Here is an 18,944-nt window from a genome sequence, read left to right as displayed (position 1 = left end):
TCAAAGGATGCTATAGCTATAGGAGAGACTCTCCACGCTGACGCCTGCTACAGCTGCGTACAATTCAGGCACCACCAATTCTGGTACTTGCAACACAGCCTTGTCATTTGCAGTTCGAGCAGCAGTTTCTAGGCGTGAGTGTAGCTCTCTAAGTGAGGGGCGGCTGTCCTCACTCCAATGCCAGCAGGACTTCATGAGACCGTACCTGAAAGGAAAACAAGAGAAACAAGAGAAACTGTCTCCTCTCCTAACAAACCTTAACAAAAGAAACCTATGAGTCTTTAACCTACTTCTCACTGCTGTGTCCCATATGCTTCCCAGAGAATACTGTTCCTTCTCATCTTCCTAATGCCAAGTCTCTTAATATCATCTTCTCAACAGGACCCTTTTTTTTATCAAAGGAATGACTAAATATTTCCTAAACTACAATCAGTATGACAGAACAGTTTTTTTTTCCATTAGATTACCAAAAACTCTGAAGTGTTTTCATCTTACATGTTATTCATTTGCATCATTCCAAACCATTGCTATAACTTATCTACCAGTATGAGCTACATTACAGCAAGGAAAATAAGAAGGTATGGAATAATACGATTCATACTAATTTCAGATAATGTAATTAGATGGTTCCTTCCTTTAATCCAGGTCATTTCCCCCCTTTATTACTTAGCTTCTCCAGGAAATTGCCTTAATCGAGATAGAAATACTTACCACCTTTAATCTGTCTTTGCTTCAATCCAGTGTCTAGAGAATTTACAACATGGCCTGTTTTCAAACACTCTTCATCAAGTCTCATTCCTGCCCAAGAACCTACAGTGATTTACCACTGCTCACCATATAAAGTCAACATCCCACCCCCCAGCTTCTTAGCACATAGCTCTTGCCTAACTGAAGCCCTCTCCTCCTGGCAAGTCAGTATCTTGCTATACCCTAGATGTGGTTAGTAACACCCAACTCTGTCTTTGCTCATGCTCTGCCCAATTCCTTGAATATCCTCTCCATGGTTATCCTTTCCTACAGGTTTAAGTCTTAATTCCTTTCCTTATAAACCTCAGCATGCACTGTGTTTCCCACACTCTCTAATGTTGTACGATGAGACTTTGTATAAGATGCTACTTTAATAATACTGCTAACGTTTTACCAAGAACTTATTTATTATAAAAGGCATGGTAGGGAAACTTAACATGCATTATTTCATTGTAGCCTCAAAATAATTTTGAGGTAGGATTATCATTATACCTATTTTAAGATAAGTAAACAACGCACAGTAAAGTAGTAGGACTAGGACTGAACGTGTGTCTTTTTGACTCTATGAGATGAATCTGAGCTTTTAACCATTCTACTTATTGCCTCAAACTTGATGTTGATTTTCATGTTGTTTCTGATATCCCTCTTCAAGACCAGGTACTTTATCAGTTAAATGTCTCTCCCCAGTATCAAGGACAGCCTTTTATACACATAAAGCCTATCAGAAATATTTGTCAACAACTTCATTCTAGTATACCCAGCCAGTATCACTATACTGTGTGTATGTGTGTGTATATATGCATAAAAACATATATCAACAGTTATGATATTTAGCATTTTTAACATGCTTGATGCTGTAACTGTTTCATGTTGGGAAACCCAGGTACTGGAAATTTACCCTTTCTGTGCTGAAAAATTTACAAAATAGCAACAACTTTAATAGAAATGTATATTAATATATTAACTCCTGTCTTCTTAAAAATAATTTACCTTTCCTTATGTTCTATAACAACCTTTTTTTGTACTTTATTGGTTATAAAACTCTGAGTGTAATTTTTAATTTTTCCATTTTCTGCCTCTACGTTAGTTCACCAACTGTCCCTTTCTGCTGACAATTTGATATCCTCCTTCTCCTGCCTCATTTCTTCTCACCCCCACTTTTGGTTGGCTTCCAACATGCGTAGAACTGGGAAAACAGATAATCAATACATTTTTAAGTTAAATATTAAATAGGAACCAGTGAGTAACTGTAGTGCAATGGATTTTATGACAACTATATTAGAACTGAAGCTAGTAGTCTCTAACTGAGACTGACATTTAAATAGATAAAACACTACTGTATTTGCATTGGATTTGGTCTATTTTAAAAGCTTCCAGAAGAACTAAGCTTTAACAACATTAGCGAACTTAAATTTCTAATATAGTACTCAGTGGTTGCCTCAATATTTTGTGTGTGTGTATGTATACACACATACATATGATATACATATACATGTACATTGTATATGTGAGCAGATGTGTTTTACTGCAGAGGTTTGGTTTAGTGTTGTACATTAGCACATAAAGGACAGCTGAAGGTCATCTGAGCCACTTTGAAAGGGGCACGACTGATGAAGAGCAAAAAAGGATTTTAAAAACCATTTACATGGTATGTGTGCAGCTACTGGGTCTCTTCATGATTTTCCTTCTTTGGAGATGCTGTAGGATGCTGGTAGGGGGGATTTCAGGATATGGAGGTGCCCCTGTTGGTATGGAAAGAATGAGAGTAGTAAGAGAACTTAAGGGTCCTCAGAATATAAAGTATAACTAACACTACTCTCCATCCACCTGGGCTAATTACCTGCAAAAGTATAGCCATAGGAAAAATAATAGATATAATATAATTGCTCCCTGGTGATCAAGTAAGGATATAGCTTAGAGAATTTTGGAAAAAAAGAGATGGGGGTGGGTACTGATAACTTAGCAGAACGTTGAGTCTTTAGGAAAGTAACAAAATAAAGCAAAGTGAGAGATAAGATCTGCCCTCTACTTCCCAAACATGAGAAGGTGCTCTAGTTTCTCCATCAAGTGGATTAATAAATCTAAAGACAATATTTTTATGTTTATGCAAGATCATCCTTGGAATCATCCTTGGATTTTAAAACATCCCATGGAATTGGTAAAGTCTTGAGGGAAAGAGAGAGAAGGAAAGCAAAAGAAAGTTAAAAACAGAAGAGGGAAGGAGAGAGGGAGGGAGGGAATCAAGACATTACAAGACTATCTCAAAAATCAGGGTTCTATGTCAACTCAGTTCAACCTTCAGAGATTGTACCGAAACCCCTTCTCATAGCAAGTGTCGTCCACCACCCAAATAAACACCCTTGTATATTTTTGTAGAGGTGCACACTGCTTTGGGGATCCTCCTTACCTAGAGTCACCATCTCGTAGAGCAGTATCCCAAAAGACCAGCTGTAAAAGAAACAAGGCCATGGATTTAATTTCTATTTCTGCCTTTCGTAAAGACAGCTCACTTAAGTACCAGAGGCCTTCAGTAAGAACCGCATTACAAAGGCAACGGAAGGGAATCAAGGGTGACTGATACAGTAAGCAATGAGGTAGTGCCATTAGAAAGCACTTCTGTCCAATTCCCTTAGAATCTAATCGATTTGAGTACTGAATTTAGGTCTCCTTGTTTCTTTTTTTTTTTTTTTTTTTTTGCGGTACACGGGCCTCTCACTGCTGTGGCCTCTCCCGTTTCAGAGCACAGGCTCCGGACGCACAGGCCCAGCGGCCATGGCTCACGGGCCCAGCCGCTCCGCGGCACGTGGGACCCTCCCGGACCGGGGCACGAACCTGTGTCCCCTGCATCGGCAGGCGGACTCTCAACCACTGCGCCACCAGGGAAGCCCTCCTTGTTTCTATATTACACATTAATAGATATTTACCATTATTTGCTAAATTGTGAGTGTTTGTGCAAACATGCAAACATATTCACCCAAACATACAGAAATTCCCCTCTGCGTCTTTTTCATCCTTCCCATTTCTCCCTGCTGAAATTCTAGCCTTTATTCTTAGCTCAAGGCCAAGCAAGTTTTATCATTTATCTACTATTTCCTCAGTAGATCTAATTGCCCAAACCTAGGAAAAATATGAACAAGTTTTATACATAACTGGAGTAGGCATTTGCCTAAGCAATATGATTCAAGAGATGTATATTTCACTATTCTATAATATCATCATTAAATGAGCAATATTTCCCAGTTAAGCTTACTATTCCCAGACCTCTATTCAAAAGGAGATGTCAGCGAAACAGCAATGAAATAAAAAAGCAGTCTTCTGGGGACTTCCCTGAAGGCCCAGTGGTTAAGACTCTGCACTTCCACTGCAGGGGGGCATGGGTTCGATCCCTGGTCGGGGAACTAAGCTCCCACATGCCGCGTGGCACAGCCAAAAAATAAATAAATAAAATAAAAAATCAGTCTCTTAATTGACTCACCATGTCAACTGATGTTCTAAATTTCCCCCACAACTCATAACATTCATGGCTAGTAAGATGTTCTATATTGTGTTTATGTGCCCCTCCGAGCAGTTGAGTTGTATGGCTACCAAAGGTCAATCGCAGTTCTTTACAATCCTGTTTATGCCAATCCTACATGTAACTGTAATTATGTAATCAATTAAATATTATGTAAGCTGATTAAATATACATGCCAAAAGCATTAGCTCCCTGAAAACTAGATTGAATGCTTTGAAAATATTCTATAAAACCAAGCTGCTAAAAAGAAAGTGTTGTCAAATTGCGTGGGTGAGACAACTGTAGAAAACTGGGGAAAAATTAACAATAAATGCCCGTAGTCAAATTGCGTCACAATTGTTTGCAAGTTTCTCACTCTATTTAGAGTCATCCCAAACTGAAACTCAAAAATAATTCATTATGGACGCTATTTATACAAGAAACACAACACGTAACTTCATTTAGCATAGCAGGTCTATCCCCTTGGTCCTCCTCCAAAAGATTGATAATTAAATATCTATTTATATGTTTTAAGTTAAAATAAATTGAGTATACACACACATATGTATTTATTTTAATAAGTCCTAGTTTAACTAAACTTTTGATTAAGCGGACCTACCTCTTTCAGATAAAACTAGATAAACAGATAAAACTCCACCAGATTAAGTCCTCAGATACTAGCATGAATAATCTATTCATTTTTTTTTCTCTCCTAATTAAGGTTTCTAATCTCACACAGAGGGAATACTTCAAAAGGCACTAAAAAGGATGGCAGGCAGATGCCAAGTATGAGCTCTGCCACATAACACACATTTTTGCTTGAGAGTCTGACTTCTCAGTAGAGATTTCATGTGGAGACATAATTGACAATAGACCCAGTCATGTTCATGAGCTGGAGGACACCTGGGTCAAGAAAGGGAGAAATCCACAGGGCAGGAACAAACCATACATGTCTCCTTTGATGCCAGCTGGTCTCAGCAGAAGCCGTTCTGGGGCGAGCCACTTGAGAGGTACGATGCGAGTAGACGAGATGGCCCCTCGGGAGTGGACTTCATAAGCCAGGCCCAGTCCGCAGAGCTTAGCAGTGAGATCACACTGGATCAGGATATTCCTGGCTGCCACATCCCCATGGAACAGATGCTTATCCTGGAGAAATTCCTGTCAACATGAGATCAAAGACGGATCAGCTCTCTGAGGTCATGGCTTAGCTCACAGATAAAGAGAAACAAATCCTTGAAAAGACAAGTATATTTTCTACTCTGAACAAGCCTCATTAATAATGACATATCGCTTCCAAGTATTTATTAATTTTTTAATTAATTTTTATTTATTTATTTTTGGCTGTGTTGGATCTCTGTTGCTACACGCGGACTTTCTCTAGTTGCAGCAAGCAGGGGCATATTGTTGTGGCTTCTCTTGTTGCAGAACACGGGATCTAGGCACGCGGGCTTCAGTAGTTGTGGCATGTGGGCTCAGTAGTTGTGGCTCTTGCGGCATGCGGGCTTAGTTCCTCCACAGCATGTGGGATCTTCCTGGACCAGGGATGGAACCTGTGTCCCCTGCATTGGCAGACAGATTCCTAACCACTGCGCCACCAGGGAAGTCCAGCTTCCAAGTATTTATAATGAATCAGACATGTTTGCATTGTGTTTAAGATTAGCAAACTGATACCTATACTTCATTCCTTTTTTAAAAAAATTAAAAGACTTTATTTTTTTAAGAGTTGTCTTAGGTTGACAGCAAAATTGAGTGGAAAATCCAGAGCACTCTGACATCCCTTCCCTCCTACTTCATAGTTTCCTCTATTATTAACAACTAGCATCAGTGTGATACATTTGTTACAACTGATGAACTGATACTGATACACTATTTTCAACTGAAGTCCAGAGTTTACTTCAGGGTTCACTTTTCACATTGTACATTCTCTGGGGTTTGACAAATGATTTACACATTTTGGATACACTGATATACCCTTATATATATATATATATATATATATTTTTTTTTTTTTGCTGTACGTGGGCCTCTTACTGTTGTGGCCTCTCCCGTCACGGAGCACAGGCTCTGGACGTGCAGGCTCAGCGGCCATGGCTCATGGGCCCAGCCGCTCCATGGCATGTGGGATCTTCCAGGACCGGGGCACGAACCCGTGTCCCCTGCATTGGCAGGCGGACTCTCAACCACTGCGCCACCAGGGAAGCCCTACCCTTATATTTTTGAAGACACATTTATTAGTAAATACACTAGCTTTGCTTTCAAACAAACAAATAAAGCTTAGCAAACTGAGTAAATAATCCAAATAACATTTGTACTGGGTTTGGAAATTATAATCTCCTACTCTGACCCTGACCCTGGCCTGTTTTCCTCTCAGATAGGACCCAGCTAGACAAGGGGAAGGAGAGTAGGTTTCAAGTTTCTAGCAGCAGTCTTCCAAACAGGGTAATATATACATAGCAAAATTTAGTGTCATAATAATAAATTTATATACAGTTTTACATCATCTCATTTTGTCCCTAAAATAACTAGATGAGGTGAGTTAGGGAAGTAACTTTCAGATAAATCTAAATGATTATATAAGGTCACACTGGTACTAAGTGGTAGTGACCAGAACCCAGTATTCTAATTCATGGGAAGTACTACAAATTCTACTAATACTTTTCAGGCCAGGCTGCAAATCAGAATTGCTCGAGAGATTTATAAATTCATAAGGTTTTCTCTCCGAATTTACTTAACCAAAATCTAGGAAGAGGGACCTGATAATCTATATTTTTAAGAAGTATCAAAATGATTATAGCACAGCCAAGAAGACATTTGAGAACCACTGCACCTGAATGACACCAATGTGTTGAAATCATTTCCCCCAACATCAAGGTGTTCAAGGCATACAGAGATGCTGAAAACCTATACATGACTGAAGCGCTAGAGACTGAGGTCTATGATTACTAAACAAGAATGGTGTGAAAAAATAAAAGGTGAAGGTGGTAATTTCCAGTCATTGATGGTGAAGCAAACAGTGACTAGCAGGGATTTTTTTGTTTTTTGGTTTTTTGGTTTTTTGTCTCAGGTGAGGTCTCAGAACAAAGATATTATACTCTAATGAGAAGAACTGAAGAATATACTGATCTTGAGGTTGTTAAAAGTTAGAAAAAATAGTATGATGTTGCCTTATAACTGGTAATCTTGGGCTCTGAGGAATGCTGCAGTGTGATCACTGCATCTCTATGGGGCACCCCTGCAATTATGGTTCAGAATACAAGGTAAGCTCTGTCCTGATACCCTAACTTTTTATTGAAGTATAGTTGATTTACAGTGTTGTGTTAGTTTCAGATGTACAGCAAAGTGATTCAGATATATATGTATATATATATATTATATATTTATACATATATACATATATATATATTCTTTTTCAGATTCTTTTCCATTATAAGTTATTACAAGATATTGACTATAGTTCCCTGTGGTATACAGTAGGTCCTTGTTGTTTATCTGTTTTATATATAGTAGTGTGTATCTGTTAATCCCAAACTCCTCACTTATCTCTCCTCTCCCCTTTCCCCTCTGGTAATCATAAGTTTGTTTTCAATGCTGTGAGTCTATTTCTGTTTTTTAAATATTTCATTTGTCCTGATACCCCAACTTTTTTTTTTTTTTCCGGTACACGGGCCTCTCACTGCTGTGGCCTCTCCCGTTGCGAGCACAGGCTCTGGACGCGCAGGCTCAGCGGCCATGGCTCACGGGCCCAGCTGCTCCGTGGCATGTGGGATCCTCCTGGACCGGGGCACGAACCCGTGTCCCCTGCATCGGCAGGCGGACTCTCAACCACTGCTCCACCAGTGGTTAGGGTATCAGGATACCCTAACTTTATCAAGGAAATATACCAACTAGGCCATCCAAACACCACAGTTAACATTTATTTGTATGATGTGCTCTCTCCCTCGCTCCATGAGAACTTCAACTAACTTTTTCTCACTTCATCACCTCTTTTTTCCTAAGCTTTCTCTGATTCCATTTATATCCCTTGTATATTTCATACCTCAAGGTGGCAAGATATATCAAATACTAAAATAGTAGCTTCACAGAGCCCTGATTTTCCGTAACTAATTTCAAACACAATTATCTAAATAATTTCATAGGAATAGTCATCTAAATTTCCTGAGTAATTCTGGTAAAGGTAACTTTTTTTTCTTAAACCTTGAGTTCTTTCTCTTCCCCGTTTATTTAGGTTAGTTTAAAATAAAGAAATGCTCTCACCTTTGTCCCTTCTTATTCCTCCTCTTCCACTTGTTCCTTGTTCTTTTTAAAGTATCTGTAACTCCTATCACATTCAGTATCGAAGCAAATCTACAACCTAACATGTTCTGAACTAGTATTTCTTGTTTTACGGGTATAAACTATAAGCTTCCTTCTGGTTCTGTAGCCTTTCACCCGTTCAGTTTCTAGTCCCATTTCTTCTCCCAACTTGCTTCCCCTTTCCCCTTTTACATCTGTTAACATTAGTATGTATCTGGAAGTATGTGGACATACAGCTCTTAGCCTTGGCTTTTTACACTTAAGACTGAGAAACCTTTTAAAACCCTTCCTGTTCCTTCTTTTTCTTCTTAAAAAAAAATGTATTTATTTTTGCCTGCGTTGCCCTGGTTTTTTACCCTTAAGACTGAGAAACCTTTTAAAACCCTTCCTGTTCCTTCTTTTTTTAAAAAAAAAAAATTTTATTTATTTATTTATTTTTGCTTGCGTTGGGTCTTCATTGTTGCACCTGGGCTTTCTCTAGTTGCTGCAAGCAGGGGCTACTCTTCATTGTGATGCACAGGCCTCTCATCGCGGTGGCATCTCGTGTTGGGGAGCACAGGCTCGAGGCGCACGGGCTTCAGTAGTTGTGGCATGCAGGCTCAGTAGATGTGGCTCGTGGGCTCTAGAGCACAGGCTCGGTAATTGTGGCACACGGGCTTAGTTGCTCTGTGGCATGTGGGATCTTCCCAGGGCTCGAACCTGTGTCCCCTGCATTGGCAAGTGGATTCCCAACCACTGCGCCACCAGGGAAGCCCCCCTGTTCCTTCTAAAAACCCTAAATTGGGACTTCCCTGGTGGCACAGTGGTTGAGACTCTGTGCTCCCAATGCAGGGGGCCTGGGTTTGATCCCTAGTCCAGGAACTAGATCCCACATGCATGCCACAACTAAGAGCTCGCATGCCACAACTAAGGAGCTGGCGAGCTGCAACTAATGAGTTCACCTGCTGCAATGAAGAAGCCCAGGGCTTCCCTGGTGGCGCAGTGGTTGAGAATCTGCCTGCTAATGCAGGGGACACGGGTTCGAGCCCTGGTCTGGGAGGATCCCACATGCCTCAGAGCAACTAGGCCCATGAGCCACAACTGCTGAGCCTGTGCGTCTGGAGCCTGTGCTCCGCAACAAGAGAGTCCGCGATAGTGAGAGGCCCACGTACCGCGATGAAGAGTGGCCCCCGCTTGCCATGACTAGAGAAAGTCCTCACACAGAAACGAAGATGCAACACAGCAAAAATAAATAAATTAATTAATAAACTCCTGCCCCCAACATCTTCTTTAAAAAAAAAAAAGAAGCCCACGTAATGCAACTAAGAAGCCAGTGAGCTACAACTAAGGAGCCCACCTGCCACAACTAAGACCCGATGCAACCAAATAAATAAATATTTTAAAAAACCACTTTAAACTGACTACTTTCTTCCTAGAATTACCAATCCTGAATTATATTATCTAAATACTTTCATGAAAGAATTGAAAACAACTTATTGGTGCTTGAGTTTCCATCCCCTGACTTCCATCTTCTTTCCTTTATAATATATACCCCATTTGAGAGCATAACTGAGAAACATGACATTAAATACCAAGCTAACAAGAAAAATCACTGCCATCTGTTGTCATTTCTCCAAGCCTTACCACAGCCAAAAGGACCTGCTTCCCTATGTGATATATTTGTTTTTCTGTGAGGTCATACGGAAGGCCATCCATGGTCATCACATCCTAAATAGATAGAGAAAAAAGCAGTATATCAAAATGACATGAACAGATCTGAAAGAAAAAATAGGGGCAGAGATATTCTTAAATGCAGTTATCAAAGCTAAGGAAAATACACAAAAATATAAGGACTATAAGATTCAAGGACAGATGATATGAGAGATTCTCAGATACGCAGAGAAGTACCATGATTTATTGGACCAGGAAAACAGTAAAGAATGTAGATGAATAGCAGGATGAAGGAAGAACAGAATAGCAGGTAAGAAAGACAAGTATATATAAGACTATCCATTGGATAAAGCAGCAATTTTCCTAGGGCAGAATGTGTGTGTGTGTGTGTGTGTGTGAGAGAGAGAGAGAGAGAGAGAGAGAGAGAGAGAGATTAATTAAGCACATTAACTCAACACATCTTGACTGAATGCCTACTATGTGCCAGATTCATTTTAGGAACTCAGAATACAAAAGTGAGCAAAATAAATATGTCTACTGCCTTCCGGAGCTTATACTGTGGCAAACACATGTGAATCAAAATAAAATAATCATACATAAATACATGGTTACATGTCTATAAGTGCCATGAAAGAAATGTAAAAGAGATCATATGATTGTGAGGAAAGAGAGCTCATTCAGTTGGAGAAGCAAGGAAAGCTCTTGACAAGATCCGAAGAGTGAGTGGCCATTGACCCTACAAAGAAGGGAAAGGGAGAAGTCTGGTGTAATGAGAAAAGCATGTGAAAACAATCTGAAATAGAGAGGCATGCAGTCTGAAAAATAAAAAGAAACAAGTGAAGTTAGGGCACAGACCAAGTGACTGATGGATAACCTCTTAAAAAGTTTAAAATCTCATGATGTGCACATTGTCCTATTTGCATCACTGGATGGAAGAAGTCAACAAGGTCTCTTTTTCATACACATTTAGTAATACAATGATCAGCCTACCTAGCAGGCTTGATTAATATTGAACTTTGTTCATCAGCAAGTGATGAGCTAACTAGGAAAACATGGAGCACTTCAAAAAGAGGAGTAGATAAAGAAGTGGTGAAATTGTAAGGAATAGGACTTGCACTTTAGCCTGGAAATTTCTGAACATTTAAATTTTTTTAAATATGAATTGGAGATATACAAACTTTCAGGCTGAATTTCTCCTTAACTCAGCCTCGGCACACTAGGGTGATGATACAGAATGGAAAATATACTTGACACTAACAACAAAATTATTACTAACAGTAGTTAGGTTGTTATGCAATTATCATTAAAACAGCTACCATTTTGAGTGCTTAATATGTTCTAATCACTGTTTTTACAAACATAATTTCCTTGAATTTTAATAAGTATTTATTATTACTCCCACTTTACAGATTCCAAAAACTCAGACTCAGAGAGGTGATTTGCCCAAAGTCACATAGCTTGTAGGAGATGGAGCCCAAAGTCCATTCTCTAAATCTGTACTGCCCAATATGGTAGCCATTACCCACATATGCCTACTTGAACGTATATTATTTAAAATTAAATAAATTTGAAAATTCAGTTTCTTAATCATATCAGCCTCATTTCAAGGGTTCTGTAGCCACATGTGATTAGTGGCTACCATATTGGACAGAGCAGATATTCCATCATCACTAAAAATTCTATTGGTTGGTGATAATCACTCTCTGTTATGCTATTATAATGTCTCTCTAATTTGTCATTTATCAGGCTAATTGACAAGCGAACAGCTAATAAGCCAGGTCAAGCCTTTCCTTCCCAACACCTCTACCCTACCACTTACCCGGCGACAGGTCCAGAGAAAGCTGAGCAGGTCCCCCTGGGCCACATCCTCCAACACCATATAGAGCGGCAGCCCTTCTGTGCAGCAGCCTTCCAGCTGTACCAGGTTCTTGTGCTTCCCCAGGTACTGATAGAACTGGATTTGCCCTAAGAACTCCTGCACCTCTTGGAGCCCAGCTGGTTCTGTGGAGGACAGAAGAACCATGGGGAGTGAGCAGTCAGAGTATCACCAATAAAATGGGGGTTCAAGTCAGGAAGCAACCTCAGATGATAAATTTCAAGGCTCCAAAGGGGAGTGAGTGTAGACAAAAAGTAAAAAGAAAGAGAATCAATTAGAAGATGATCTTCAATGTCACTGACCTTTTGTCAAAGGTAACATAGAACCGTAGGTCTTTAGAACTGGATGGGCTTTCCTCTGCCTAATAGACAAGTGTTCTGTTCACATTAAAATATTATCACACATTAAAATATTACCACTTCTAGACCTTTGGATTAATATTCTTGCTAATCCTATCCTTGTTCTGTTTTATGTATCCATCATTACTGGTCCATATCATGAGTATCAGCAAAAAGAAGAAAAATGCAGTAACTGGAAAATATATCAAAACAGTCACAAAATCCTCGTTCAAGTAATATCTAATATGGAAAAATCAGTTTTAACAGCCTTGATAGGCAAGGTTGAGCTAGGGAAAGACCCAAAGAAGAACCTTTCTGTTGCGAGTTTTTACTTTCTATTCCCTTCTTATTCTGTGCCCAATTGTGACCACAACTATCTGTTGATTAACATCTTAATGTCTGCAAAGCCTGTTAGCATTCACTATTGAGGGCTCACGGTAAAAAAAAGTTAAAAGAGGAAAGGAAGTCCAACACTTCTCCTTTTACCTTTTAAAGCCTTGAGGACAACACTCTTGGGCTCACCAGGGTCCCCAGTATATATCTTGGTTCGGTAGATGGTCCCAAAACTACCATTGTGGATTTGCTCCAGAACTTCAGAGAGGTGCTCCCGGGGCAACTGCAGCTTAGCCAGGGCATGTGTGGAAGTTCGTAGAAGGCTTTCCACCGATGTCTCCTTAAGTGGTACAAACACACTTCCTTCAGGTCTTGCTGCTTCCCAGCTTAGGCCCCTAGATGGAGGCACGTGGGCAACACCTAAAACAAAGAGGCGGCACCAACAAGCTTTTTCCTAGCCTAGGGACTCCAAGAAAGCAGAACCTGGAACAAACCAGCAAGGAGTCCCTTCAGCAATTTTCTCTCTGGCCATTGTGAGGATACCTTCTGATGCTTCTCTATGAACCAGCATCAATACAAACCTTGTAGAATTTATGTAATAATCCCATTACTTCTAAGACAACTGAAGATGGACCTCTGAAAATGGGTAATGACATTTCATCTCAGTCTTCCTCAGGATTACAGTTCAGTATGAGTATAGTATGAAGACAATTAAGGAAGTTACTGAATAGGTATTCAAACAACAGACACCTAAATGTGGTGGTAACTGCCGGTGGAGACTATCATTAAAGTCAATCAAATGGCTTCCCAAGGTGGAGGGTAGATATGGATAACTACTCAGCTTTAAGTTAAAGTTATTCCTCCCTCAAGTGGTCCCCAAAATTAAATTATTCCATATTTCCAAGAGTCTCAATCAAAAAATTCTTTTGGTACTTTCCCCCTTTCTAAACCAGTTTTTCTCTATTAGAGAAGAGAGATTCATTCTTTTTATTAAATCTTTATTCATTCATTAATTCATCCATTTATTCAACAAATATCACCTCCTCCTTGCCAGGCACTGTTCTAGGGGATAGGAATAGGCAAAGTCCAGATTCTCATGAAGATTACCATCTAGTGGTAGGAGAGAGGAAGAAGATAATAATATACTAGGTAAGGAGTGTTATGGAGGAAAAGAGGGGAATAAGAAGCATCAGTTATGCAATTTTATGTTTGAAGGTCAGGAAAGGTCTTTCTGAGAAGATGACTTTTGAGAAATAGAAGCAATCTGAGAGCAAACCATACTGGTATCAGGAAGCAGTGCAGAGGTTGAGGAAGGAGCATTCTTGACATATTTGAGGAAGAGTAATGAAATCAGTGCCCCTGGAACCAAGGGGACAACTGGAGGGTTACAGGAGATGAGGCCAGAGAGGGCCCAGATCATGTAAGGCCGTTAAAAGAAATTTGTCTTGTACTTCCCTGGTGGTGGAGTGGTTAAGAATCCGCCTGCCCATGCAGGGCACACAGGTTCGAGCCCTGGTCCAAGAAGATCCCACATGCCGCAGAGCAACTAACTCCGTGCGCCACAACTACTGAGCCTGCGCTCTAGAGCCCACGAGCCACAACTACTGAAGCCCACGTACCTAGAGCCCATGCTCCGCAACAAGAGAAGCCACTGCCATGAGAAGCCTGCACACCACAACGAAGAGTAGCCCCAGCTCACCGCAACTAGAGAAAGCCCGCGTGCAGCAACAAAGACCAAACACAACCCCAAAAATTAATTAATTTTTTTTAAAAAGAATTTTGTCTTTTTTCATTCTAAGTTGAGAAGCAACTGGGGGTTTCATGCAGAGAATTGACAGGACTGACTTATGCCTTAAAAGAATCATTCTGCTGCTCTGGGACAATAGAGCATAAAAGGATACAGGCAGAAGCTGGGAAACCATTTGAGTGTATTACGATTATCTATGGGAGGTGAGGGTGGCTTGAGTCTATTTTGAAGACATAGTTAACAGGATTTGCTAATGGATTAGAGATGGAGTGTGACAGAAAGAGGGGTCAAGGACATCTTCAAGATTTTAGACTGAACATATAGGGAGCTGGGCTTGCCATTTACTAAGATAGGGAAAGCTGTTGGGAGAGGAAATTGTGAGGGAATTTCAGGACCTTCGTTTTACACACATTACGTATTAGGTGTGTACTAGGTCCAAACTGCAAAGTAGGTGGTTTAGTATAAAAATCTGAGTTCAAGGGGACTATAGTCAGAATCGAGAAAGTAATTGAATCCATAAGACTGAAAATGAGATCATTTACAAAGTGACTGTAGATTTAAAAGGAAAGAAAAAAGTGTTTCAAGAAGGAGGAAGTGCAAAATAGTGTCAAATGCTTTTGACAGGTCAAGTAGGATGAAGACCCAACAGAGCTGACACTGGTGATCTTGGAAAGAGTTCTTTTGGTGGATTGGGGGGGTGGAAAGCCCTGTTTTAGTATGTTCAGAAGAGAATGTGACAAGTAGAAGCAGTGAGAGTGAGTTTAGACAAGTTCTTTGAGACGTGTTTTTTTGGGGGTTTTTTGGGGTTTTTTTTTCCTGTACACGGGCCTCTCACTGTTGTGGCCTCTCCTGTTGCAGAGCACAGGCTCCGGACGCGCAGGCTCAGCAGCCATGGCTCACGGGCCCAGCCGCTCCGCGGCATGTGGGAGCTTCCCGGACCGGGGCACGAACCCGTGTCCCCTGCATCGGCAGGCGGACTCTCAACCACTGCACCACCAGGGAAGCCCTTGAGAAGTTTTTTGTAAGAGTGAGTTATAAGAGAATTGGGATACAATTTAGAGAAGGATTAGGGATCAGCCACTGTAGAGCTTCATTTACTGTCAGGATCTTTTTTTCCTTCTTTTTTCTCTGAGTTTCCTGTATGAGCTGATTCTCTTCCATTATATGCTCAGTGGTACTCCAGAATAGCACATTATCACCTCCTACCTAATGCTTCAAAGACTATTATGAAGGCTACCTCTTCACATCGTAAATTCCAGAAGCACAGGGTAGGGCTGTAATGCATTGTAGAGTAAAATGTCATCCTTCAAAGCTGGTTACAAAGCCTTGGGCTTTACCCAAGCCTTGCTCCCCAGTCCTTAGACACTCACATGGCCAAAGATTTGATCGTGCAATAGGACGAAGAAGACAGAAAGAGGTTACAGGAGGCCTCTCTTGCCTACTCTTCTTTCAGCTAACAAGCATATATTACATGTCCTTGAGAAGAGCTCACCCCCCTCTCAACTACACAGGAGGGAACCCATACCCGCTATCTCATTGCAGGGTCCTCTAGACTTGGGCTCACTGAGGCTTGTGTCTTATTTTCTACAATCTCCATCTTCCCCGAGCCACTGCCCAGCCCCGGTTTGAACTTTACCTCGTAGTCCAGGAGACTGCTGTTGCTCTCTTTGTTCTCTGATGAAAAGCCACAGGATGACCCCAAGGAGAATGAGGAAGATCCCAACCAGAAGGGTTGGGATGATGATGATTTCATACTGCTGCTCCCGGACAACTAGGTCGGAAATCAAGCAAGTAGAGAAGAGATTGAAGAAGCAGCCTAACCTGACTTCCCCTACCCATCAGTCTCCAGCTCACCCCACACGATCATCTCTTCCTTCTGATCCCTCTACCACAATTGGGATCAACTCCCTACTCTGAAATCCCAATGTCCCTGTCTCTTAGCCCATGAAGTATGCTATGCGCCTCGCCTCTCATTTTTCCCACTGAGATGGAGGATGCAGCACATCTGGATCTATGATTGCCACTCTCCCCCCTCCGCCCAAAGCCACTAGTGCCAATTCAGTTGTCACCATTGTCTTCATTTCTATTAGAAATCAAATGATCTTCCTTCCAGAATCTATTCAGATCTTAATCTCCATCATCCTAAACTCAGAGGGCAGATCTCTATATCATCTGTACTTACTACACAACTTGTCACTGAGACTGCATTCCAACAGCATCCGCGTCATGCGCCTCTCATCTCCCATTGCCACACCGCAGTCCAGTTCAGCGCTTGACCCCCAGAGGATGCAAAGAGCACTAGAGAATAATCCCCAAGGATTGAGTTGTTCTGAAAAACTAAAATAAAATGGAGCACACAGAGAATTTTAAAACACCTCTCCAAATAACTAGTTATTAAGTACACAGGTACCTGGAATGCTCCAAGCCACCAATTCATCTCTATCCAACTATCTGACATTCAAACTGGGAGAACTTTTTTTTCCTGCCATTTTTCTTATACAGCTAATCCAGCCCTGATCTGGTGTTATCCTTTCACGCCATTGTTTCTCAAATTATTTTAAAGGCTCCCCTCCCACCCTAGACTGCTGCTCCACTGGTCAAGTTCACGAATGGTGCACAACTGTGGTCCATGAGCTATGTGGGAAAGATCTATCTCTCTTTTTTTTTTTTTTTGCGGTATGTGGGCCTCTCACTGCTGTGGCCTCTCCCACTGCGGAGCACAGGCTCCGGATGTGCAGACTCAGCAGCCATGGTTCATGGGCCCAGCCGCTCCGCGGCATGTGGGGTCCTCCCGGACCGGGGCACGAACCCGTGTCCCCTGCATCAGCAGGCGGACTCTCAACCACTGTGCCACCAGGGAAGCCCAAGATCTAGCTCTCTTACAGTCCTTAAGAAGGTCTAATTTTCTTTTTCTGTGTATCCCCTAATTTTTAAACAAAACACAATTTCATTTTTATACAAAACTAATTCAGACAATGAATCCATAGTTGGCAAATTTCAAGAGAGACGAGTTATGCATTTGCTTTCCTTCTCTGAAACATCCCTCTACCGCATTCTCACTACCAGTGAGCAGATAGCAGTTATCAATAAAACTATTTAATTCTGCAACTCTCAGAGCTTTCCCTGCCCATCATATACAGATAGACACAGACACTCATTCTTACCAATATTTGGATGAAAGCAAGTGTCAGTACTAAGCCGTCTTCTCTTCCTCTCTTTTTTTTTAACAAAAAGGAAATATGTTCATATATCCAAAAATAAAAATATAAAATTGTATACCATGAAAATCGTTTCCCCACCCCATCCTTCTCCATCTGTCCAGTTCCCAGTTCTCCTCCAAGTAGACTATAGTTGCGAGTTTCTTGCTTACCTGGCCAGAGATTCTTTACATGATTATATTCTATATCATCAGCATATATTTCTATAGAATTCTATATAATCGGCATATATTTCCAAAAACCCAATTCTTTCTTTCTGAAGAGAACTGGTGGTCACCACTCTTCCATGTATATAAAAACTTTATTTTGCCCTTGGTTAACTTGATTCCATGGCCAGCAAAGCCAGCTTCTTTCATTCTGATTGATCTGAAACAAATATGGTGATTTTTCACTGCCTAGGTAACTCTGAATATGTGATCCAGTTCTGTAGTGATTTAATAACAAGGTAAATTTTAGAAAATCATAACTGTAGCTTATACGATATTATACTATATTGTACACATGTGACATTAGCCATATTACGGTCCTGTCTGTTACATTACATGTTGTGTTTTATTATTAATACTAATAACCACTAATACCTTATCGAGGCAGAGTGTCTCAGTGCCAGAAACACATATGTAAAGAAACCTCCCAGCCAGCTGAGTCTTCTTTTCACTATTCCTGGAGTTGCATGAGTTTGTCTGAGGGGATGAGAGTTAAACAATCCCCTTACAGCTCAGAAGAGAGACAGGTGTGTGGCTGGATGACAGAAACCTAAGTAAACAGAGGAGTAGCCAGGAGAAGGAACATCACAGAGAGAAAGGGAAATTCTTATCTGTGGGCTTGCACATAGGGAGGGATCTATGAAGCCAATGAATGGTAAGATAGCAAAGTCCATCTCATCGAGTTTGTAAGCCAAAAGGCAAGGTGAAGGTTCCCACAATTCCACAAGACTGCATGAAAGGGAAAACACTTGTAAAAGGGCAAGAAACAGAGAGCCTTGAGAGGGCAGAGCGAAGAAGGTCCTAAAAATAAAACATTAGCTCAGCCAGGAGAATTCAAACATAATTTGCAAATGTCATTCTGATTCTTATTTTCCTTTCCTCTTACTTCCTTTTCGGTGCATTATCAGATGTAATTATTTTCGTTCAGGGAGCAGCCAGTTAAACGAGTTTGGATCTCTGGGGAGTCGGTTCTGGGAGTATAATCTCCCTTACCACAGTACAAGAGGAAAAAAGGGTCGGGCAGCAGCCAGCTCCAACTCGTG

General features: G+C 40.9%; 1 protein-coding gene across 2 annotated transcripts; it reads right to left on the bottom strand.

Moving 5' to 3' along the window:
* Positions 1-18,344, bottom strand: STYK1 (serine/threonine/tyrosine kinase 1; the record flags this gene model as incomplete). 2 transcript variants are annotated; one of them, XM_079715944.1, is made up of 10 exons in its annotated part: positions 1-205; positions 2,393-2,489; positions 3,155-3,195; positions 5,190-5,398; positions 10,157-10,240; positions 12,003-12,184; positions 12,884-13,150; positions 16,114-16,248; positions 16,660-16,775; positions 18,277-18,344. In XM_079715944.1, the coding sequence occupies 9 exons, from the start codon at positions 16,721-16,723 to the stop codon at positions 1-3; spliced, it is 1,284 nt and encodes a 427-aa protein (XP_079572070.1). The 2 variants fall into 2 exon arrangements, with proteins under 2 accessions (XP_079572070.1, XP_079572069.1); XM_079715943.1 differs by lacking the exons at positions 12,884-13,150; positions 18,277-18,344 and having other exon boundaries at positions 16,660-16,723.
* Positions 18,345-18,944: the final 600 nt, after the last annotated feature.

Source organism: Hyperoodon ampullatus (genome assembly GCF_949752795.1).
Source record: "Hyperoodon ampullatus genome assembly, chromosome: 11".
NCBI lineage: Eukaryota > Metazoa > Chordata > Mammalia > Artiodactyla > Ziphiidae > Hyperoodon > Hyperoodon ampullatus.
This window is presented reverse-complemented; position numbering and strand designations above follow the sequence as displayed.